General features: G+C 52.6%; 8 protein-coding genes across 8 annotated transcripts; 4 read left to right on the top strand and 4 right to left on the bottom strand.

The window, feature by feature from the left end:
* Positions 1 to 10: 10 nt before the first annotated feature.
* BO94DRAFT_586536 (uncharacterized protein) lies at positions 11 to 862 on the top strand (the record flags this gene model as incomplete). Its single annotated transcript, XM_025615765.1, has 4 exons — positions 11 to 86; positions 134 to 193; positions 254 to 301; positions 354 to 862. The coding sequence occupies 4 exons, from the start codon at positions 11 to 13 to the stop codon at positions 860 to 862; spliced, it is 693 nt and encodes a 230-aa protein (XP_025466479.1).
* A 250-nt stretch (positions 863 to 1,112) lies between these two features.
* BO94DRAFT_494261 (CLH domain-containing protein) lies at positions 1,113 to 5,651 on the bottom strand. Its single transcript, XM_025609225.1, has 5 exons — positions 5,229 to 5,651; positions 5,151 to 5,177; positions 1,838 to 5,099; positions 1,331 to 1,767; positions 1,113 to 1,279 (listed from the first exon to the last, which is right to left on the bottom strand). Exons 1-4 carry the CDS (start codon positions 5,556 to 5,558, stop codon positions 1,481 to 1,483), a joined length of 3,906 nt encoding a protein of 1,301 aa, XP_025466478.1. The 5' UTR covers positions 5,559 to 5,651; the 3' UTR covers positions 1,113 to 1,279; positions 1,331 to 1,480.
* Positions 5,652 to 5,817: 166 nt separating this feature from the next.
* Positions 5,818 to 7,356, top strand: BO94DRAFT_494257 (RMD1 family protein). The gene is made up of 2 exons (XM_025609224.1): positions 5,818 to 6,246; positions 6,301 to 7,356. The coding sequence occupies exons 1-2, from the start codon at positions 5,908 to 5,910 to the stop codon at positions 7,267 to 7,269; spliced, it is 1,308 nt and encodes a 435-aa protein (XP_025466477.1). The 5' UTR covers positions 5,818 to 5,907; the 3' UTR covers positions 7,270 to 7,356.
* A 181-nt stretch (positions 7,357 to 7,537) lies between these two features.
* On the top strand, positions 7,538 to 9,561 carry BO94DRAFT_518675 (T2 family ribonuclease). The gene is made up of 6 exons (XM_025610043.1): positions 7,538 to 7,994; positions 8,089 to 8,383; positions 8,435 to 8,627; positions 8,685 to 8,927; positions 9,006 to 9,103; positions 9,187 to 9,561. The coding sequence occupies exons 1-6, from the start codon at positions 7,669 to 7,671 to the stop codon at positions 9,325 to 9,327; spliced, it is 1,296 nt and encodes a 431-aa protein (XP_025466476.1). The 5' UTR covers positions 7,538 to 7,668; the 3' UTR covers positions 9,328 to 9,561.
* A 902-nt stretch (positions 9,562 to 10,463) lies between these two features.
* On the bottom strand, positions 10,464 to 12,808 carry ace2 (putative C2H2 transcription factor (Swi5); the record flags this gene model as incomplete). Its single annotated transcript, XM_025613924.1, has 2 exons — positions 10,464 to 12,121; positions 12,178 to 12,808. The coding sequence occupies 2 exons, from the start codon at positions 12,806 to 12,808 to the stop codon at positions 10,464 to 10,466; spliced, it is 2,289 nt and encodes a 762-aa protein (XP_025466475.1).
* A 1,262-nt stretch (positions 12,809 to 14,070) lies between these two features.
* On the top strand, positions 14,071 to 15,058 carry BO94DRAFT_536113 (ubiquitin-ribosomal 40S subunit protein eS31 fusion protein). The gene is made up of 4 exons (XM_025611940.1): positions 14,071 to 14,101; positions 14,312 to 14,417; positions 14,479 to 14,759; positions 14,818 to 15,058. The coding sequence occupies exons 2-4, from the start codon at positions 14,324 to 14,326 to the stop codon at positions 14,905 to 14,907; spliced, it is 465 nt and encodes a 154-aa protein (XP_025466474.1). The 5' UTR covers positions 14,071 to 14,101; positions 14,312 to 14,323; the 3' UTR covers positions 14,908 to 15,058.
* A 94-nt stretch (positions 15,059 to 15,152) lies between these two features.
* Positions 15,153 to 16,887, bottom strand: BO94DRAFT_557367 (glycoside hydrolase family 18 protein; the record flags this gene model as incomplete). Its single annotated transcript, XM_025613923.1, has 7 exons — positions 15,153 to 15,811; positions 15,864 to 15,924; positions 15,983 to 16,032; positions 16,095 to 16,124; positions 16,183 to 16,436; positions 16,530 to 16,630; positions 16,699 to 16,887. 7 exons carry the CDS (start codon positions 16,885 to 16,887, stop codon positions 15,153 to 15,155), a joined length of 1,344 nt encoding a protein of 447 aa, XP_025466473.1.
* Positions 16,888 to 19,481: 2,594 nt separating this feature from the next.
* On the bottom strand, positions 19,482 to 20,800 carry BO94DRAFT_102754 (uncharacterized protein). Its single transcript, XM_025605467.1, has 3 exons — positions 20,444 to 20,800; positions 19,987 to 20,384; positions 19,482 to 19,927 (listed from the first exon to the last, which is right to left on the bottom strand). Exons 1-3 carry the CDS (start codon positions 20,454 to 20,456, stop codon positions 19,799 to 19,801), a joined length of 540 nt encoding a protein of 179 aa, XP_025466472.1. The 5' UTR covers positions 20,457 to 20,800; the 3' UTR covers positions 19,482 to 19,798.
* Between the last annotated feature and the right edge of the window lie 958 nt (positions 20,801 to 21,758).

Genomic DNA, 21,758 nt, shown 5'->3' with positions numbered 1-21,758 from the left:
AATCGCCGAGATGTTGTTCAAAGTGAATTCCCTGATCATGGTCTTTGTGGCCGTTTGGCTCTTTGCCGTCGCTGGCTATGCCACTGGTAAGTCGAGCCCAGCTCTGTCTATCCCCCCGCTAACGTTCGGCCAGATGTCGTCGATGAATTCGGCGTTGCCCTCGACGAGGAGTCTGTCATGGTGCTTGCTGCTGGTAAGTAGTTCAAATCTCATTTGCATGGGGACACAACCTGACAAGACTTTTGTGGGATAGCCCACGACGCGTTCGCTTATGCCAAATCCGACCTCTTTCCTCGTGACGGTAAGTCTGACTGGATAGAACCTGGGCCTGTGCCATTGCTAATTCATTCTAGTGACCATCATCAAGACCGTCTGTGAAACGGAGACTTCTGTGGCTTCTACCTTTACCACTGTCCCGGTTCCTACGGTTGTGACTGGGACCACTCTGCTTTCGACTGGCACCCCGACTGGCACCCCGACTGGGGTTGCTACTGGAAAGTCTCCTGTTGCATCGGAGACCACTACTGCTCCTACTACTGGACCTGTGGTCACTTCGCAGCACCCTGTCACGTCGAAGACTGAGGGTACTCCTGGGACTACCGTGAAGCCCCCCAGCTCGTCTGGTACTCACAGTGCTTCCACTACCGGGACTGAAGACACCACATCTTCTGTCTCCTCTGGTGAGCAGACCAGCAACCACACTGTCAGCACCCACACCAACGTGTCTGCTGGCACCACGGCTCCCACCGGCACTCATACTCCTTCTCCTTCGCCCACCAAGAACGTTGCTGGCGGAAATGATGGAATGTACTCTGCTCTGCTGGCACTTGCCGCGGCACACCTGGGTTTCTCCATGCTTTGAAGGCTATCGGTTGGATGCTTCGGTTCTTTGAATACTCCTTGAAGGCTGTGTTAGAAGACCTGGCGTGGCGGCCGATCCTGTTTTCCTTCATTGAAAAAGTGGGCGTTATGTTTCTTTCCTCTTCATGTCGTTTCGGGATGCCTCGCCCATATGGCTACAGCTTGCTCCCTTAATTTCGAACGGATTGTTTCTAGTTAAAGCGGCCGGTCACCGCTCAATCTAATCAAAGTCTTACAGACCTTATCATCTTGACATCATTTGCGCGGTAAATTATTGCTACCATGGGTATCTCCTAAAGACTAAACATACACCCATCCAGGCGAACTATGGAACATGTAGTAGAACCTGTCCATCCTCCACCCCACACCGGTAGAATGACAAACGCTAGATCATAAACTCCTCTCCCTGGATCGACATCTGCACATCCATTAGTGCTGAATCTTCTGTCGCTATGTAAGGGACACTTACCATAGAGATCAATCTACAGGAGAAACAGAGTCTCGTCCGACTCATACAGCGAAGCAGAGACGACTGTGCCTTATCGCCAAAGCTACCGTAATATAAACCCAGAAAGAATGGCCGAACCGCACAAGAGGGTGCCCTGACAACGTGCAACTATCATGCATCCGAATCCCCGATGGCCTCTAGTTCCTTGGCTAGGGCGCAGATGCGACAGCCATCCCCGATCCTGTCCCTCAACAGCCGAGCAGTCGTCACCTTGGGACCGACCGTGCGGGATGTAGACAGCGACAGCTCATCCAGGGTCGGCGTATGTGTCGGCGAGAACGGTCTCGGAGTCTGAACAGCGGATCGACTGTGAGGTGTACTTGCAGACGAATCCGACGCGTGAATATGCGATAAGTGGAAGACGTGACCACAGGCAAAACCGACCAGGATCTCCTTCTCTGTTGAGGGTATTAGTTGAGACGTTTGGGAGTTTGGAGAAGAAGGGCCGGGAGGGAGGGTGGTTCTTACCGTTGGCACGGAACGGCCGATGACAGCCTGCGCATTTCCCTGCCTGGGAGGCAGATGATATTGCAGTGGTGGAGGTCTTCTCGGTGTCGGCGTCGCTTTTCACTTTGTCCTTTTCGGTGGCTTCGGCGGTGGGCGTGCTGGGGATGGACTTCTCCTCTTCGACGATGTTGAACTTGATGCCGCGGCGTTGGCCTTGTCGGAGCGTGTCCATGCCGACTGCGACTTCGCTTTGGAGGACCTTGGCGGCCCCTTGGCTGATACTGGCTTGGAGGTCGTGTTCGCGGATCATCCGCGTGAGGCCTTCTCGCAACCCTTCGATTTCTAGCCCGCTTGGGATCCGGCGCACGAGTTTGATAGGGTCGATGGATGTTCCGGCCTCGACGAGGAGGCCGTGGATGAAGCGAGGCTTGTCCATCGAGTAGTCGAGGAGGTCTTCCCAGAGGTCGGGCTCATTTTGGGATTTGGCGAATTGAATGGCTTGGGAGACATCCTTCAGGTCCGAGAGGATCAGGTTGAGAGCTCGTTTGGTTTGGCCTGTTTTTGATAGGAGGTAGATGAGCTCTGGGGTGAAGTGACGCCCTTCGCAGATGCTAACGGCCATGTCAAAGGAGTAGGAGGTGCTGGTTTGGAGGAATTCCATCAGCAGTGGACGGTCGTAGTCGGCGAAGAGCTCCACGGCTGTGTCAGCGAAGTTGTCGACCAAAGCTTTGCCTTCGTCGGCTGCGAGCTTGCTGGCTGCATCGCGAATGTGTGCGAAGTGGCCCCTGCGAGGTTTTGCGGCACCATGAGGAAGTGATTCCCCGCGCCACAGAGCCCGGATGTAGAAGTAGAGGTATAGAAGCTTGTTTGCGGCTTGTAGTTGGTCGACTACAATATCAGGCCGGACAATGCCCGTATATGCTTCGCTGACTAGGAGTCTGATGGGTTCAGCCGTGAGCTCTTCGAGTTCGGGGATCGGCGCCGATTTCAGCTGTTCCTTGGACACCCGGATCAGAATGAACGCGGGGATATCGTCCGTGAGCGTATCCAGCACCCGGTGGTCCTTGATCAGAGCCATCGCCGTATCTGCATCTTGAAGGCGGATATAGCAGTGTAGTGCTTTGCCGTAATGGCCTCCTGCAAGGTACAATTTAGCAAGACATTTCGTCAAAACACGCCAGTCGTCTGTCTCGGGGACCACGGAGTCGTATTGCAGCTGCTCCTCGATCTCTGTCGCAATATTGTTAACGTCAAACAGGTCGAAGGGCCAGGAGTCTATGAGCTCGCTAAACCTTGACCTGTCGTGCGCAACATAGTGTCCAAGCACAGTCTCGTAGATGTTCGCAGGAAGACTTGGACGTAGATTAACAGGCATGACAGATGATATCTCGTTTAGCTTGTCGTTCTTGATGAAAGTCCAAGCCCAGTGCTCCCATCTGCGGGTGGTATCGATTGCCTTTACGCAAACTTCAGCTGCCTCTTTCCATTTGTCCTCGTCAACGAGCTGTTCTATCCATAACTCGCCAATACGGCGCTTTTCTTGCTCGGCAGCAGAAGAGGAAGCAATATTTCGCCCAGTAGTCGTGATTGAGGACCTATCACCGAGGAAGGATTCGCCGACGCTACTACTCTGAGATCTCGAGGGGGTCTCTAGAACATGGTCATTCATGTCACCCGCCGATCCTGCCGCTTCCGGATGCTCCTGAAGAAGCACCCATGCTTCCTCGTATCGCTCATGCGCATCTAGCCACGCCAGGCGATCGGTAAGGTCCCTTTTCAGGGCAGCGACACAGTCATACGGGCTGTGGACGAAGATCTTAGCCCCTACGCTTCCGGCAATGTCCTGAATCTCTTTTGAAAGGGGCTCCTCGTATGAAAACCTCCGGGACGCAAAGGTGCTTGGTGCCCGGCTTGAACCCTTGTCACTGCTTGTTGTACTGCGAATGCTGGCGGCTGAGTTGAACAGACGCGCAGGATAGAGCGTTGCATCCCAAAGACCGTTCCCGAGAGCTTCTAACGTACCGCGTTGCGAAATCGGTGCACTTGTCTTCCAAGGAGGCAAAATACACATGTGGTAGTCCGAGGAAGTCAGAGTTTCGAACCGGCTGGTTGAAAGGGTATCGGCACTCAGCTCTTCCTTGGTTTCGATATCGATGATCCGCAGTTCAGGCTCCAGGCCCCGTGGCCGGCGGCGCGTCCCCGGACGGCGGCCTCCCAGTTTGGTCCGCTCTTCGGAGACGTCCTCTTCCGCCTCAATATACGCAAGGACGACCAGAAGACTAGGTGTATATAGTGAAATACCAGATATAACGCAATCGGTCCGCAGAATGGTCGAAACCTCAACAGAGCCAATCTTCTGGTCTCTGTTGCTCTTGCTGGGTCTATCCGGGTACACGTCAATGACCCAAACAGTACCTCCCCAGCCAACTACCAGCTTCTCCACTTTCTCCCTCACAATAGTCGAGTGGGCCGTGGATGGAGTCTCTTTGTTGTTTGGACCGTCGTCACTATTCAATGAGATCTCGTCCACCCACTCGGCACGAGCCTTCCAGACGCTCGCCATCTCCTCCCAGCCGGGACGGTTGGGGCGATCAATGTGGCTGACCCGCTTCCAGGCAAGCTCTGCGTCCGAAGAATCGAGGTACAGGTTCGACCGCATGATTTTGATACCCTCTTCATTGACCCAGACGACATACTTCCCAGACAAAGACCACTTGATCGTACTGATAGCACCCTCTCCGCTATGCAGAATCGTGTCTTTGCCGGTATTGGCCGCAAGCCCCAAAGACCCGAGCCAACTTGTAGCCGTAGCCGCAGCACCTCCCATTGTCGTGGAATTCGTGCTCACACCCACTCTTCCACCAACTGTAAGTATCAGGTCGCCTGCCCGCCCGCCGGACAAGAACGTCCTGTCGCTCTTGTACTCGGGCGAGAGCGCGACAGCCTGAACGGGCCGGCCAAAATTCCGCAAGAGGACATCTTTGGAATCCACGAGGGATGAGACGCAGACATTTCCGTCCATCGAAGATGTGGCAATATATATCGAGTTGGAAGGGGTGACAGGCAGACTTGCCTGGTGACCTGGCCGATGCCGACTCCGCAGGCTAGCCGTGCCGGATGAGGGCCTCACTGGATATTCCTGATCCTCGGGAACACGACTAAAGTTCTCTGGCCTCACATTGTGGGATGGAGGAGGAAACGGGGACACCGAGATGGAGGTAATACTAGCGGAGTGTGCATGATACACGCGAAGAGAGCGCAATTGAGGGACGGATAGCACATGCTAAAGATGGTCAGTTCTCGAGCCATTTCAAGCCGCACCGGTGCTACTTACAATGTTTCCATTATGCGAACCAATTATCTAGACCCTGTCTCAGCATCGTGCGCTTCTAAGGATACCTGGGTGCCATACCATCTTGTCCCCAGCGGCGAGAAAGGAGCTTGTTGCGTCCCCGTTGCGATACACCGCCCCTAGGTGTTTGGTCATGTACGCATACTTGAGCCGGGGCTCCTCCTCCTCCTCATCGTCATCACCTTCCTCCTCTGTTTCCTCGTCGTCTTCATCATCGCCGTCACTCCGTATCCCATTGTGGTCATGTTCTTCCTCGTTGTCGTTGAGGCGGTCGGGCCGATCGCGGTGGTTGCTGTGCGGGTAAGTACTCCTCTCAACGGCATTGGAGTCGGAGTCGTGATGGTCCTGAGGGACACTCTCATTTGCCTCTGCCGCGCCAGGCGCGTCCATGGCGAGAGCGAAATCCGGAATCAGAGCTCGAGGAATTGGGAGCAGGCAATGGGCAGCTTCATGGCACCCATCGGCCAAGCAGAAGCACAGCTGGAGGGAGCTTGGGGCGATAACTGACGACCGGCAAGTCGGGCGCCCGCCAGGTGGTCGCCGAATCTAGCTAACTAGTTAAGAGCTAGGCGGTGCTGACTCAGCGCCCCGTTCTTTCTGCAGGTCCCAATCATCGTGATATATTTTGACTATATTTTTTTTACCCCAGATATGCCTCGTCATGGCATCAGTCCATATTAATGATATTCGAGGCTGATTCTGCTTATCCAACTCCCCCGCACATACGGACGATACGATCATGTTCGCCAGACCGCATGTCTGCGCTCTGTCTTTACGGCATCCGGCCGTTAGGCTCTTCCAGCAGCCCCGGAGTCAATACCTTCACGCCTCCCCTCCATTGAGCTATCCTCGACGGAAGGATTTCTTCTCGTCCAATGCATACCTCTATCAAAAGCAGTTTAGAAACGGTGATGCGGCCGAGGAGGTGTCTCTAGAGACCCAGAAACAACGGAAACGAAGCAATCGGTCTCCGGCCGCATCGACGTCATTACGGAGAGTTGCGGTGGAGGCACAAAGGTCCAAGGATGGGATATTATCCAAAGCCCAGCTCAGAGAGCAGGGGCTCTATCAGACTAAGGTCCAAATTCCAAGCCCCGCGACCGTTATAGACAGTTGCTAACTCTTTGATAAGACCATAACAGCATATGCCGTAGCTGAACAGTTCAACATTCGCAAAGTTCGGGAGATCCTGCAGGAAAGAGGCTACGAGCCAGACCCCTACGAGACGGGGCTATATCCTCAAGTTGTCCATGTCCAGGTTCCTTTAGACTCGATCCGTCGCCAAAGCAATCCGAACACCTCAGATCTGTCACCGAACGAAGTGGGTGATGTGTTTGTCTTCCCCTCGGGTACCGTCGTTGCATGGGCATTGCCCGAAGGATTTACTTCCTTTCTAGCAACCAGGACATTACTGCCTGCCGCTGAAGGGGCCCATCTTGATGATTTGGAAACAGAAGACCTCGAGTATGTCGAAGACCCTCAACGAGATAACAGCAGCATCAAAGGCGACACCATTATTCTTGGGACCAAGCCGGGCAGCGATGGGCCCGACTCGCACCTAAGCGCCCGGCAATCTGTAGATACGGTCCTCACAAAAGTGGCATTCTCCTCGGGGTTGGCTCGCAGTACCAAATTGGCAGTATTGGAGTCCCTGTTATCCAACTACTTTGAGTCTACAAGAGCCATTCCTACGCTTCTGTCCAAGGGTTCCCGTCTTCCTTTCACGAGGGATTTCATACTTCGCAAAACCGGCCAGCTGCTCAGTGTACGTGCGCAGCTGAACCTGTACTCGGAGCTCACTGATTCCCTGCCCGACATCTTCTGGGATAGTCGCCATGAACTGGGACTAGAAGGATACTATGAACAGGTAGGGAGAGCGCTCGATGTTGGGATACGCATCAAGCTTCTGAACGAGAAGATGGACTACGCACAAGAGATTGCGAGTGTTCTCCGGGAGAGGCTAAGTGAAACGCATGGACTCCGGCTCGAGTGGATTATCATCTTACTCATTGCTGTCGAGGTAGGATTCGAGGTTCTGAGGCTCTGGAAAGAGCGCATCCACGAACAAGAGGCCGAGAGCAAACAGGCTGAGGGACGCTGATCGTTGACTGAGCTACTGCCATCTCTACTCATGTATATATCGCATCTATGGAGTCTTAAATATGATACCCCCGGCATTGTTGTTTCCGACCGCGGACTTGGAGTAACCATGAGTCACGATAAGGGTAGCTTCGAGTCGATCCGGGGAATCGACGATAAGGTGCTTATCGGACCAGTCAGATCACATGCTGCTGAGTCAGGGACGGGGCTGGTCGTGGGATGGATGCACGTGCTGCTGCTGTTTGGATCGATCATTCGCCTCATTCTTTCTCTCCCCCCTATTGTCTCCCAATTCCCTCGCAATCGGTGCTCCGCTCCTTTGAGTCTTTTACACTTACAATTGTTTCGTAATCTCTTCCTTCGTTGCTGAGAATCAGCAGCAAGCCCCAGCCATCTCCCCATGCTCGATATCGGTAGCACTAGTGCTATCGGGTCCACCGCCAGCTCCATGAGGGACGCTCTGCTCCAAGGTATCCCAGGGCCGCAACAGGTTCTCAAGGCCATAACAGGCACCCTGGGTGTCTCCTCGCTCTCAGCTCCGGAGCACTCATCATCCGAATCGACCTTCCGGCAATGTCCCGGGAGTGAAGTGAGCTGTCAAGCCAATTACCATGGCCAGGATACATGCTGCTTCAACTACCCCGGCGGACAGATGCTGCAGACGCAATTCTGGGATGCCGATCCGGCCATCGGACCGGATGACTCCTGGACGATTCATGGTCTCTGGTAAGCTTGACTTTGCCCACATTCGCTGGACACTACTCCGATCGATAATATACTTTGCCACCCCCGGAGTTGATGCTAATTCCCCGCATTCTAGGCCGGACCACTGCAATGGCGGCTTCGATCAATACTGCGATTCCAAAAGACGGTACAGCAATATCTCGCTGATCCTAGTCGACTCCGGCCGCGGGGATTTACTGGACTACATGAGCGATTTCTGGAAGGACTTCAGGGGCGACGATGCGAATCTCTGGGAACATGAGTGGAACAAACACGGCACTTGTGTCAGTACCCTGGAGACTCACTGCTATACCGACTACTACCCACAGCAAGAGGTCGTAGATTACTTCGACCGGACCGTCGATCTCTTCCGAACCCTGCCTACTTACGAGGTTTGCCACCATCCACATTCTTAGTAAAACCAGACTAACTGTCCCCTCCAGATCCTCACCAAAGCCGGCATCACCCCCTCCTACACCCAAACCTACACCCGCGACGAGATTGCCGATGCCCTCTCCAAGGCCCACGGCGCTGAGGTCACCATCCGGTGCCGACACCAGGCACTCAACGAAGTCTGGTACTATTTCAACGTCGCCGGCGCCTTGCAGACAGGGAAATTCGTGCCATCTGACCCAGGTTCGTCAACCGACCATGTCACCTCCTCACCCAACCCAAACTAACCCACCACAACAGATGGGCAAATCTCCAACTGCCCCCGCAGCGGCATCCACTACATTCCCAAAACTCCCCGAAACGGTCACGAGCCAACCAAGACATCCCGTGGACCAGCTGAACCAACCTCCCCGGGCACGCCCTTTGCCGGGAAAGGCAACCTCATGATCTCGACCCTGGGCCAGAAGCGAGGCTGCATCATCAGCCACGGCGCGTGGTTCACCTCGGGAACCTGTGCAACCTTTACGGCCAACAAGGCCTCTGGTTTGTTAACCTCCACACCACTCCCCTGTCCATTCAGACCTCAGAAAGCCAGTCATTAACAGCCCGTTTCCAATGCAGATGACACTGTGACCCTGAAATCTAGCAAGGGTGAGTGCGGGTTTTCCCATGATGTCTTCACATGCGGTGGTTTCATCAAGTCTCCCACGGAGTTTACTGTGAGTCCCCGCTTCCCTCTCTAGTAGAACCTACACACACACCACAACGCAAATAAAACAAACCCGTATCTAACCCCAACCAGGTCGAAGACGGCATGCTCGCCTACAACGGCAACACGACCTTCTTCGCAGACAAGGCGCCCAAAGGCCCAACGAAGAGTAAAGTCTTCGCGACGCAAGAGGACCATCCTCTCGAGCTAGCCATAACCTGGAGAGAGGCATAATTTCGCCCCCACTCTCTTCATCCTTGGATATCATGCCCGCTGATATCTATATACGCATAGTAGAAGTAGAACCAGCCCTGTTTTCATATTCATTCATACTATAGAGTGTATTGGATGCATTTCCTTGACTTATAACTACTAACCACATTTTACACTATCAACTATACATTTCGGACACACAACCATCTATCTTGAAATACCACAAGATATACAATATACCCAAATAGTCCAAGGATTTTCTCCAATTCGCAGGATGATTCCCGTATCTATCGCTAAGCTAAAGTACAGGCGAGGCCATGCGACCACCAAGATAGAAGAATAAGTATAAGAAAAACAAAACAGGTATTAAGTAAATTCGTAAGATGTAACGAGCGTAGTTTGGCGGGGGGAAACAAACTTCCCAAGCCAAGGTGATGATGATAGTAAGTGATAATAGGACAGAAGGTTACAAAAAGCAATCAGTCCGTTGATACAATATCAAAAGCACGCAAAGCAAAGCAAAGCAGTAGAATCAAAAAAAAACGTCAAAATTCATAACAAGGGCGTTAACATAATCAATAAATAGATGAAAAAAGAGGACATGAATTACAAATCACAAAGCAAAAAGAACGGATGACCTGTAGAACTCCGTAGTAATCATATTCCACAGATCCCAGGGCGGTTGGATGAATTGGTTTGGTGGTCGTACATGGGTGTCATTGAAAAGGAGCAAGAAAGGCATAAAGCACAGATGATCAGATCAGATGCAGGAGGGAAGGTAGCAAGTCATATGCCCGAAAACTCATCAAAAAAATGTAAATCAATCAAAAGAGGATTCTTTTTTTGTGTGTCGTTGTTGTCACACAGGTGTCTCATGTGCAGTGGATAATCTCGGTCGTTGGTCGTAGAAGGGAAGGGGAAAAAAAATTGTACATAGTCTCGTGTCGTGGCTATTCTTCAGAAAAGAAAAAAAAAACAAATCATTTCGCGTCTTATATGCATAGGTTCAGTCATCCAGTCCTAAATCGTAAAGAGTCTTATTGCACATTGGCCAGTAGCCTGAGTCGTTGCGTCGTCAAATCGCCGTTCATTGGATTTTCGTGTCGCTTTTTTTTGTCATGTCGTTACATCACCTCCAGTTCGTTATCGTGGTCGCTTTAGTCCATGAAGAATTCTTTAGTCATGGCGTCCGTGGGTGGCTCGTCCACTTGGAATTGAAAGAAGAAGTCATCGCCCATGGTGGGGCCTGAACAGAAGGGCTTGGTGGGGAAAAGATCCATTCCACCTTCGAAAGATGCAGTGTTCACGTAGTCGGGGAAGGTAGCCATATCAGGGTCTGCAAGATCTCCGAATTCGGGCTTTCCGAATCCTGTCGTCGATCCCTGGCTGATGAAGATGTCGAGATCAGAGCCGTTGGACGATTCGGACAGAGTAGGGCCTGCGTGTGGGGAAGACAAGGAATGGCTGGCTGTGCCAGACGCATCTGTGTATGGGCACGTCTCCGGATCAGACATGTAAGGCAAGCTGGAGTCCGTGATTATCTTATCGAGGGACCGCTTTGCAGGTGAAGATGGCAACATCTCGTCCTCCGAGCTGGGGGTGATCGATCGCCTGTCTCGGGAAGGCGATGGTTTGATCCCAACGCTATAGCCGGGAGATGCAGGAGGCGTGTATGTGAAAACTTCAGGTGGCAACGAGTAATCGGGGTTGTTGAACACCGGCATTTCTTCCGTCGGACTAGAGCCATGGAGACTCATGTTCTCGAAGACTTCTGAAGGAGGTGTGTTGCGGGAGGATTCGGATGTGGAGGAATCAAAGGATGCCTTCTCTGCGATTCTCTGGCGCGTTCTCGACGCTTTCTCTTGCCTTTCGTCCATCTCGGGTCGGTGCTTCTTTGGACGGCCTCGTTTGGTAGTCTTGCGCACAATACCTTTGTAGCCGCCGATGCACATCCCGCGCTGCCGATGTCGAGTCAAGGCGTCATGTCTCGCAAATACATTTCCACATAGGCACTCGTAGGGCTTGTCGCCGGTGTGAATCTTGGCGTGACGCTTGAGATCATGACCCCGAACGAAGCATTTGTTGCAATGGTCGCATTTGTACTGGCGGTCGCCCAAATGAGTCTGCACATGCGATTTGATGTTCTCTTTCCTTCCGAACCGGCGCTCGCAGCCGAGATGAAGGCACACCCACTTCCCATCCTCGGGATCCGGACCGTGAATGTACGACGCAATCTCATCGATGGTGACCCCGGTTTCCTTGATCGAAGCCTGGACGCGAGCGTCGAGATTGAGGCTGTCGATGTTTGCGACCCGCGGAGAAAGCTTAGGCTTGGCGGACGACGTGCTAGGCGTCTCACTGACGGACTTTCTATGATGCGGACGGTTGGGGGTGGCAGGATAGATGGGCACTTTCGGTGTCTTTGCACCACCATCCTCGGGACAAGGCATAGCAGCCAGCTCTGGAGATGACATAAAGGACGACGAAGCCGATGAAGACGTATACTGGCTTTGTGACAGACTCTCCGACTTAGGAACTTCAAAACTGGAACCCTGCTCATAGTTAAAGGTATCAAAATTATCCACTTCAAATGAGGCTGTGTTCGGGGGAGAGGGCACATCAAACTTCTGCTGCGTGAAAGTAGTTCCAGCCACGCCTTGGAGAGACTTCGCTCGCTGCATATACGACGACTGGCCTGATCCAGGCATCGTGTTACCCTGGTCCTTGGTGGGTGTTGGCTGAATGTCCCCGCCGTACTGAACAAGGCCCACGGTTTGCTTGAACGGTGTTGTTGCTGGTGTAATTGGGATATAGTCTATGCAACTGGTCAGCGCTGTATATCCGGCAGAGCCGACGGTATGGTGAACTTACGTGTGTTGCCATGCTTTGGCGTATGCGGGTGCTGGGATGGAGTAGCGTCCGACTGCACCGATAATTTCCTTACATCAGGAACAATATGGTGTGTTGGGTGGGGGAAGGTCGCCGCGACGTTATTCTGCTGGTAGAGGTCCCAAGCCCCTGTCTCGATGTGCGGTTGTTGCATCAGGTTGAAATGCATATTCATGTGCGGAACGCTCATAGCTGGGTTCTCCTTGGGAAAACTCGCATTCAGATAAGCCATGTTTGGTTGACTGTTCTGGCCATTGTGACGATCCAAGGGGTGCAATTCCTCCTGGCTGAATGTCTGGCATTCGGGCATAACGGGCATGGGGGCTGGCTGTTGAGGAAAGGGAGGCTGCGTGACACAGAGATAACGTTGATTGGAAGGGTGCTGCGGTACTGTTGGGTTAGTATGAAAGGTACCATCTTGCATGGACTGCGATCGTTGAACGCGCAGAGATCTGTTGTCAAAACTCTGGCCTCGGCGATGGGCATGATAACGATGCATCGCTTGTGCCGGAAGGCTGGGGGCTTTCACAGCATCAAGGGCCGACGGCGTCGAGATCTGCCGGCGGTGTTGTCGATGTCGCTCATGAAGGTTGTTGTGCGCCGTGGACAGCATGACGGGCGGGAAAGGCTCTTGGAGCACTTATCGCAAGGTGCTTGACCGACGAATTGACAGACCTCTCGGTTGGATCTGGAGGATTTGATAAGGTGTAAGCTTTCTGCACAGCCCCTGCGCCAGTCGCATTCAGCGACGATGTACCAACCTCACTCAATGCTAGCCACACGGCTGGGCCGACAAGATGGTAACGAACCGCCCTGCAATGGTGTCAGTCGGTGAACTGCTGAACAAAACCACTCACGCTAGGAAAGGTTAGGGAGGAGGAGGGAACAAGAGCAAAGGCAACGCAGGAGTCAGTAGGTTAACGCAGTCTCTGCGCTAGATCTATGCAAAGTAGGAGCTGCGACGTCTATCTAAATTCTGAGACGCAGACGAAGACGCAATCGAAGCCTTAAGAAGCTTCCTGCGCGCGGATGAAGGAATTGAACCACCTGGATTGATGGGGAGGAAGACGGGAGGCAAGACCAAGGGAGTCTTGGGTATTTAGAGGTGGGAACCAGGGAAAGGTGGATGGAGATGATGAAGCTATCCCGATCTATCGCCCACGGTTCAGATCAACAATGGCGGCGTTGGCCTAGCAACGCGGGGCGGCTGAGGCGTCAGGACAACCAGCGCCCCTTGGCATGGAGCCGGCGATTTGGCCAGCGCAGTGGATCGCGCCCTGGTTCCAGCACGGAGCATTAGCAGCCAGCAGCAACCAGTGGTCCAAACGCAATTAAGGCTGCGATCCCGCAGGTTAGTCGCCCCTGCAAGGAGCTCGTTCTCGCGCTCCCCTAGCGGTCCAGACACCACCCTATCTCCATTATCGACTATCGCCATCCTTCAAGGATGGGGGGCGACCTGTGGTCTGTGAGGGTTTGAAACATTATTTCACCCTGTCTCTGCAATAGCTCGTAAATAATTGACGCCCATCCGGGTGCTATTCGATCAATAATTTGCAGCCGAGGGGGAGGCGCCAACGATGACGATGACGAACTTGACGTCGTGACGAGGCCGAAGCTGAGGCTGGATCTTGGTGCCTGCTTTTGGCTTTTGCCGGGCCGTGTGGATGCCTATATCGCCAGGCACTAACTGACGTAGCCGGCAACACATCCCGTGACCTCGGAAGCCAAATCCCCATCACATGACTGAAGACCCGGAGGGCTGATTATCCGAGGCCAGCTCGCACTACGCCCCATTCGGCAACAATGGCACCACGTGACCACACAACCGATTTTAACGAAGCGCCCTCCACCGAGCATATTTTTCCACCACGATCGTCGAAGGTTTAGGAAGACAAGTCTTGTCGAGGTGAGTGATCGCCCTATACCCATGCCGTTAAGCAGGGAGATACGGTCTATCTGCGTCCTATTCTTCACAATACCATAATGCATCAACTCGGCGACGCTGCTCGCAGGATGCAGAACTGGGAAAGCGAACGAGGATGACGCCGATGATGTCGAACTTCCCCGCCGGGCACAACGCAGGAGAAGCCATCAACTAACAAAATCCCGAAATCAGACCTTCATCAAGATGCAGATCTTCGTCAAGACCCTTACGGGTAAGACTATCACCCTCGAGGTGGAGTCCTCGGACACCATCGACAATGTCAAGTCCAAGATCCAGGGTAAGCACACCTGCATCCCATGAACAAAATCATCATGGGGCCATGTCTAAAGATCACTCAGACAAGGAGGGTATCCCCCCGGACCAGCAGCGTCTGATCTTCGCTGGTAAGCAGCTCGAGGACGGCCGTACTCTTTCGGACTACAACATCCAGAAGGAGTCCACCCTCCACCTGGTGCTCCGCCTGCGTGGTGGTGGTAAGAAGCGCAAGAAGAAGGTCTACACCACCCCCAAGAAGATCAAGCACAAGCACAAGAAGACCAAGCTTGCCGTCCTCAAGTACTACAAGGTCGACGGTGATGGCAAGATCGAGCGTCTTCGCCGCGAGTGCCCCTCCCCCGAGGTATGTTTTACTCACCGCTCTGGCGTTGTGGTTGGCAGTTGACTAACTCCCCTCTTAGTGCGGTGCCGGTATCTTCATGGCTGCCATGCACAACCGCCAGTACTGCGGAAAGTGCCACCTCACCTACGTCTTCGACGAGTCCAAATAAGCGGGCTCTGTTGATCGTTCCGCCCTGTCTTCTTTCCGGTAACGCCTAGCAATGTCGGTCGTGAATATTTGGTGGATGAGGGATGGAACGTGTGCGCTTTGATCGTTCCATAGTGCCTTGAAATGAGAAATCAAAAAAATTCGAAACCGCCTCCATTCAACCTAGTCTACCTAGCTCGTAGAATAACTGTGTGCTCAAACGAAAGAACATGCTGGACTCCAGACAGACATGGGTATCAATAGGGTCTACCGGAAACCGTTCTTCAAGTTGTCATACTTGCTTTCGGGGTAGGAAAGAACGTTCTGCGACTGATCCAACATCGACACACCCCCAACTCCCTCCACAAAGGTGCCAATCAAGCTGCCGTCAGATTTGTTTGCGGTCTTGCCTCCCTTGTCGCCGCTGGTCTCCCACCACATTCCACCACCAAGCTGAAGCTGCTTAATGTAGTTCACCTTGATCTCGCCCACGGCCACATTGTCATAGGAGATCATAGTGCGTGCCGTGGGATCATAGCTCCAGGATGCACCCAGGGTGGCATCTACATATTCGGTGGCTCCCGTTCTGGGGAGGGCTTTGTAGTCCCAGACACCTTGCTCCCAGCTTCCTTCTCCGACTCCCGAATAAGCGGTGCCGGGTCCGTTGGTGTTGGTAAAGGCACGTCCATACAGCGGCATGCCCAGAATGATTTTGGACGAAGGAACCCCGCCAGTCTGCATGTAGTAATTCACGGCCTGACTGGTGGAGAATGGGGTCGATGCTGGCTTGTCAGTTGAGGCATATAGATTCGCTTGGTGGCCGGCAACAGTGTCCCAACTTCCGGCATAGTCGTAAGCCATCAGGTTGTAAAAGTCCAGATAAGGCGTCATCTGCGACAGCTTAAGCTTGGTATAATTATCAGGTCCTACATGAGTTAGTAACCAGTAATCTGCGCGAAATCGATCCCGTGCACTTACCAGCTGGACAAGCGATGGTCAGGAGGAACTTTCGATCCGCACCAGCTGTTGCGTCCAGAGTCTAGACAAGGTTAGTGCATATGCACACACCGGGAGACTTTTATGATGCGAATATTTACCTCCCGGCACTTCTGAAGTAGCAAGACCATATTCTGTGCCTCTGTATCATCTATGGATATCCGTTAGAGTCCCGATCTGACTGATCAAGCATCTCCACCCCTCCGGACTAACCTTTGGGGTACTCCCAATCAATATCAATACCTGCAATCTCCAGCATCAGCCAATCAAGTTCCACTCTGCCTCAAGACTGGCCATGTACCATCGAACCCAAGATCAGTGACCAATTTAGTGGCAGTCTCCGCAAATTTAGCCCGACCAGCATCAGTGCTAGCCGCCTGGGCGAAATTGGGTGAATAAGTCCATCCTCCAATGGAGAGCAAGACCTTCAATTTCCTATTCTGCTGCTTCAGCAGAAACAGCTGCTTGACACAGCCATACACATTGGTGCCCACGTCATTCCAAGAGTCCGTGGGGTAATGCTTCTCGATGTCTGACCAAGTGTCGGATAAATAACTGTGGCGAGAGTCAGTGCGGCTGATGGGGGTGGCGAAAACGGTAGCTTTGGTGGGAGACGACAAGCGCCTTGCAGGAGAGTGGAGAGCTTACACTTCACCACTTTCTGGTCGGACGTTGGCAAATGCGTATAGCACGTGAGTCAGCTTGTCGGCCGGAATGTCCTGGGGGTTATAGTTGCGGCCGTAGATCGCCTGGGAATGGCGTCAGAGCTAAACGGGCTGGTTTGAGGAAAACAAATATAAAGTATATGTATGCTCACCCAATTGACAAAATACGCCACTGACTTCAGACCGGTAGACATGGCTGGAGTGGATGCGTTCGTTTCGATACTAGTTACGGGGTTGGGCTGGAGCGGAAGAACAGCTGCGTTATTGCAAAGGTACCGGACCGAGAGCACAAGGACAAGGATGAGAAGTACGAGACAGTGGATCAAACGAGAGAAGGCCATTGGGACACGATACTTGGTCCTACTTACCAGCAAAAAGAGCTGGTAAGAAAAGCAAGTCAGGCTAAGTCGAAAAGGACACCTGCAGGGGGTGGGTGGTACCTGCCTTAGATCACGACTTCTGATGCCTTTGGCACTAAGTATATAAATAAACCACCACCCGAGGGTGTGTGTGATTGGCTCTGAGGATACGATAGCGGCGGTGCAAACTGCGGCTGCGGAAGGCGGGCTGGTCGGCACGGAATAGTCTCCGCTTATGTAACAATCAAGAAGTGGCGGGCTTGGATATCGTGAAACTGCTGGACACGATGGAAAGAGGCAAATATATACCTTGGTCTGACAGGGGACAGCGACTCTGAGTTGGAGTTGTAAAGTCCCTTTGAAACCGAATTGGTGTAATTGGTGGCGTCGGTCATTTCCAGTCTGACCTCGCCATGCTCTACCCCCAAACCGGAGGGTTCCTGGCAGTATAGGCCTCCGTAACTACGACACTACATCGCGTGCTTCCCTCCAAGTCGACCATCCTGGAGAATAGAAGAGATCCGAGTGGATGGATTAGAATGAGGACGCTTACAGCCCCTCAAGTGATAGGTGCCTGACTATTAGTCACGAGAACATAGTATAGTAGATAGGCTGCCGGGGAAGGACCCTGGTTCGACGATCCAAGCCCCAGACTTGCGTCGATCGTCCCAGCCGCATATCAATCCGGATGACATCTTGGAGAGAGAAACGTAGCGCATGATGTATCTCGAGATAGTCCGCATTGCCGAAGATATCACGGGGGCTGAGGTTACAATTCCCCCGCCTCGGAATGACCGTGGGTGACATTGGGGTAGAAGCAACCGTAGAGGTAGAATGTTCTGAAACGAAGCGCTGCCCCAAAGTATCGCCAGGCAAGGAAGCAAAGGATGACTGGCTCCGGTCAAGCCAAGTGCTTGGGACTGAAAGTGGCCAGAGCGCATGATGCATTGTTCTGCTTGATGCGGACTGTGGGAGGCAACCCTGTCACGTCGCCATCCCCGTTCAGGTCAACGCACGGGGAAACAGGGAAAACTCCATAGTGGTTGCAACTAATGGCAATGAAGCATCTCCCGAGCAGTACTAGATAATAGTCTAAATTATCAAATGAGGAAGGAGGACAGGATAAAAAGGAATATGCATGGATATCATGGCCGAACGTGGCAGATGACACTAGTACTGCACCCTCGTGGTCTAAAATTGGAGAAATCCCAAGCAAGAGCCGACCGGCCGATGACCAGGCGAGACGAGACGTCAACCTTCATTCTTCACCCCGGGAAGGGTCATCACCTTGATGATCTTGATCGCTAAGCCGAGCGGGCACAAGGAACGGAGAGCAACTCCGAGAGGAACCTTAACAGGCCAGGATTAAGAAAGTCAGTGGATCCCCTTACATAGAGTCATGGACATGCTCAGCTGAAACCTTGGGACCTTTTTTGCCTTCGATGGCCAGAGCCGGGAATCTGATTGGCGGGTACGACCTTCAAATAAGCTACTGCAGGGCACGGTTGCACGGCCACTGTTTCGATCCCACCGACCTCTACAGTACTGTGTACTGTGTAGATACCTCGACCCACTGGCGATGAAAATTTTTCTGACTGGCGTTATGATGAGTACCTACTAGTAGATAGTAGTACTTGTAGACTTGTAGTATGGAGTCATGGACGGACCGATCTGATGGAACCGCCCTTTCATGATTCATCCCGTCCATTTTGCTTCTCAGGCGCATGCAGCATGGGTCCCCCGCCCCATCGGGTTCAGCTGGGATGTCTTCGACTAACCGCACTAAATATTAGCATCGACCCATGCACATCGGTATCTCCGACGACTGTCATTGGTGGTGTGGTCGGGATCTCGTTTCGTCTTTGATGCTCCGGTCAGAGCGTTTCGCCCCCCCGAGATTAATCATTTGACGCCAATGAGAAAATTCTGATGGCAGCAATTCAGCTGGTAGGTTGTTTCCCGCCGAACCCTACTATAGTACATAGTAGTATCTAGTACCATATATACCTAATACCATGTGGTAACTGAGACGGTCCCGTCCCGGGCAACGGAGAGTGATTGTTTCAGGTTCGACTCTCAATGAGAAATGAGAATTCAACCTTCTCCACTATCCGTCGGGTCCACCGGGGAGGGGCTTACCGGTTGACAGGAAACGACTGGCAAGCCACACGCTATCCGTCCCCTTCGACATCATTGTGGCGTGTTGTAAAGCAGCCCTTGCCCTCGTGCGTGGTTTGGGTCGTACATAGTAGGTACTAATGCTCTCGGTTAGGGGCTCCCGTATCACCCCAACGACATCCGACTAACATGTAAACTAAACATGTAACTATCATCTCTAGACTGGTCGGCCAGCTCCGGGGAGCGGAAAATTGATCCGTCAATATTGGAGAAACCGTCGGAGTTGCATTAGTAGTCTATCTCTAAGGCAGCAACTCCCCGTTCGTAGTCCGAAAATAGAAAGAGCCGGAGAACCTTCCTGTGATAAGACCCAGAAAAAGAAAATACCAAATACCATGTAGAAAATAGACCCGCGCTGGCAGTTCGAATTGATCGCATCTAGCGTAAACCATCACTCAAGGGGATATCATGACATGAAAGGAAATCAAACACTGCAGCAGACCGAAATGGAAGCCGAAAAAGAAACGAAAAAGAAAGAACACAGGAGACGAATCATAGGAAATCATAGAGCTTTTTCTTTCCCTCAAAGTGCACAGCAAGGCGGCCTGCGCCCAGATGTCACCAATAACATGCCGCCCAAAAGGGTATAACAAAATAATCAAGAAAGGTGGTACCGTAGTCCCGAAACTGCTTAGAACATCATATCCGTACATTGCAACCTCCCTGGTTGCCGGAATCACCAGGGTGCTAAGTTGCATATCGTGGATCGTACACTCTATGGGTGAGAACGAATCCAGGCAAGGATCATGGGCAGGGCAGGATCATCGGCCAGCCAATGGCCTGACCGCGTGTCGGCTGCCCGGAGATCAGCAACAACGTACTGATCCGTTACTTGTGTAATCTCCTATTGTATCCCCAGTCAACCAATTGCTCAGAAACTAGACAGCCTGGGACTTGACTCACCTGTCGGAAGGTATTGCTCACGGTCTTAAGTTGAGCAGCATGTTGGGGTCCTGCACGCTGGCCTCGTAGGATGTTCTGGCGATTGATGGCCCATCTTCTGGCGGCTGCCACCCGGAGATAGATGCGATGGGCTTGGAATCGCCGGGCACTGGCATCTAGAATGACTCTCTGTAGTTCTGCCTTTTCCGTCTCTACGTTGGACTGGGTGGGTGTCATGCTGGGGTTGTAGTTGGATGACATCAATGCCTGTGCGGCAGCCAGGCCTTCTCTGATCGCCTTGTAGCCCTCTTCGTTGGCTTCCTCGCTCGGGATTTGGACGTTTTGCTGAGAGATATGCACAAGTAGAGTTCGGTAGTCGTTTATGATCTCTGCAACCCGCAGGGCACGTGCTTGATTGACTGCGACATGTCAATCTCAATGACCACAGAAACTCAACGAAAAGGAAACCAATACTTACGTCCGTCGGCCATTGCTAGTTCTGGTAGCTTGGGATTGCCTCCAAATGATCAACCAAGGGGACGTAGGAATGAACGATGGCCGGCAATGGGACTATGTTCAAGATGGATAGATAAAAGGATAGAGCAATGGTCAAGTCAATTGATTAAGTGAGACAAGGCGACCTTTCTATGTTGCTGGGTTGAGCGTTTGCTTTATCTAATATCTTGTCTCAGAGCCGAGGGTGGGATATCCTTTTAAGCTTAACGTTCAGCCATGGGTACTTCTGACGACGATGAGCCATCAGCTCGGTGATGGAGAACTTGGTGAAAGAGGATCATCATCTTCAGTCGTGGCTGGCTGTACCGACGGATGCTGATGGAGAAAGGAAACCATCACAGCTCGGGACTGCAGCTGGATAATGGCAACCATTGTGGATCAATAGTAGGAGACAGGCCCCATGAGAGCCATGTGTCCGAAAGGGCCTGGGATGTCCACCCACGGTGAATGGATCTAAGGCTGATATCTAAGCGCGAGACTAAGCAGCTGGCCCAGGAAGGGGGGTCAATGCTGATGGGCCTGCATGCATAACGAAATGAGATATACACAAAATGGGTCACGGAAACCGGCGACATCAGACGAGGCAGGGGGGTATGGTTTGAAAAAGAAAATCCAAAGCGCGAAGCCAAGTCTAAGATCGGGCCAGACAGGACTCCACTGGCTGGGTGGACTCACTGGACTGTGGCCGGAAGGGTGATACATCGCCGCATGTGTCACAGTACCGCACCAGTGGGATCCTCTAATGCCACAATATAATTCTTTTTTTTTTTCGGGTTTTTCTTTTGAATTTTCCCTCTCTGGAGGGGGTGCTGGATCTCGGGTCATCTTGCAGACACAGTGGGGACCGTCATGACGGGAATCTGCTGGCGGCACTAAAAAAGAAGCGCGAGTACAGCCAGCTGGGGGGTCATCCACCCTCGGTAAACGCCACACTCTAGTGGCTCATAGTTCAGATCAGCTGCAGCTTGGGACCGGAGATATCGACCAGAACAGGATAACCCGACTGCAGGAGCAGGGAACTGCTCAGAGAATTGACTTTTCCACTGACTCGTTTTAGATTCAGGCACCGTTTGGTCCCACGGTGGACAGCCAGGCAACGACGGAGAAAGACAGAGAGAAAGAAAGAAAGGTAGAGAGACAATAGAAGCCAGTGATGGACGGAGAGGAACGAGCAACCAAGCCGAGAACGAAAGCCACACACACACGCCCATCTCCAGCTCAGCCACAGAGCGGCTAGTGAACCAGCTGAAAATGGAAAAGCAAACACCGCAGCCTCA

This window comes from Aspergillus sclerotioniger (genome assembly GCF_003184525.1).
Source record: "Aspergillus sclerotioniger CBS 115572 chromosome Unknown BO94scaffold_17, whole genome shotgun sequence".
In the NCBI taxonomy this organism is placed as follows: Eukaryota; Fungi; Ascomycota; class Eurotiomycetes; order Eurotiales; family Aspergillaceae; genus Aspergillus; species Aspergillus sclerotioniger.
This window is presented reverse-complemented; position numbering and strand designations above follow the sequence as displayed.

Bases quoted from the DNA above. Each gene is read 5' to 3' on its own strand.
- BO94DRAFT_494261 (XM_025609225.1), bottom strand. From the start codon at position 5,558: ATGGACGCGCCTGGCGCGGCAGAGGCAAATGAGAGTGTCCCTCAGGAC. The intron at 5,178-5,228 runs GTATGGCACCCA...GACAGGGTCTAG, and splicing joins TCGCCGCTGGGGACAAGATG to ATAATTGGTTCGCATAATGG. The intron at 1,768-1,837 runs GTAAGAACCACC...TACCCTCAACAG, and splicing joins TCGGCCGTTCCGTGCCAACG to AGAAGGAGATCCTGGTCGGT.
- BO94DRAFT_536113 (XM_025611940.1), top strand. From the start codon at position 14,324: ATGCAGATCTTCGTCAAGACCCTTACGGGTAAGACTATCACCCTCGAG. The intron at 14,418-14,478 runs GTAAGCACACCT...AAGATCACTCAG, and splicing joins TGTCAAGTCCAAGATCCAGG to ACAAGGAGGGTATCCCCCCG. The intron at 14,760-14,817 runs GTATGTTTTACT...CTCCCCTCTTAG, and splicing joins GCGAGTGCCCCTCCCCCGAG to TGCGGTGCCGGTATCTTCAT.
- BO94DRAFT_518675 (XM_025610043.1), top strand. From the start codon at position 7,669: ATGCTCGATATCGGTAGCACTAGTGCTATCGGGTCCACCGCCAGCTCC. The intron at 8,628-8,684 runs GTTCGTCAACCG...CCACCACAACAG, and splicing joins ATTCGTGCCATCTGACCCAG to ATGGGCAAATCTCCAACTGC. The intron at 8,928-9,005 runs GTTTGTTAACCT...TTTCCAATGCAG, and splicing joins TACGGCCAACAAGGCCTCTG to ATGACACTGTGACCCTGAAA.
- BO94DRAFT_102754 (XM_025605467.1), bottom strand. The intron at 19,928-19,986 runs GTGAGTCAAGTC...GGGATACAATAG, and splicing joins TGAGCAATACCTTCCGACAG to GAGATTACACAAGTAACGGA.
- BO94DRAFT_494257 (XM_025609224.1), top strand. From the start codon at position 5,908: ATGTTCGCCAGACCGCATGTCTGCGCTCTGTCTTTACGGCATCCGGCC. The intron at 6,247-6,300 runs GTCCAAATTCCA...CTCTTTGATAAG, and splicing joins AGGGGCTCTATCAGACTAAG to ACCATAACAGCATATGCCGT.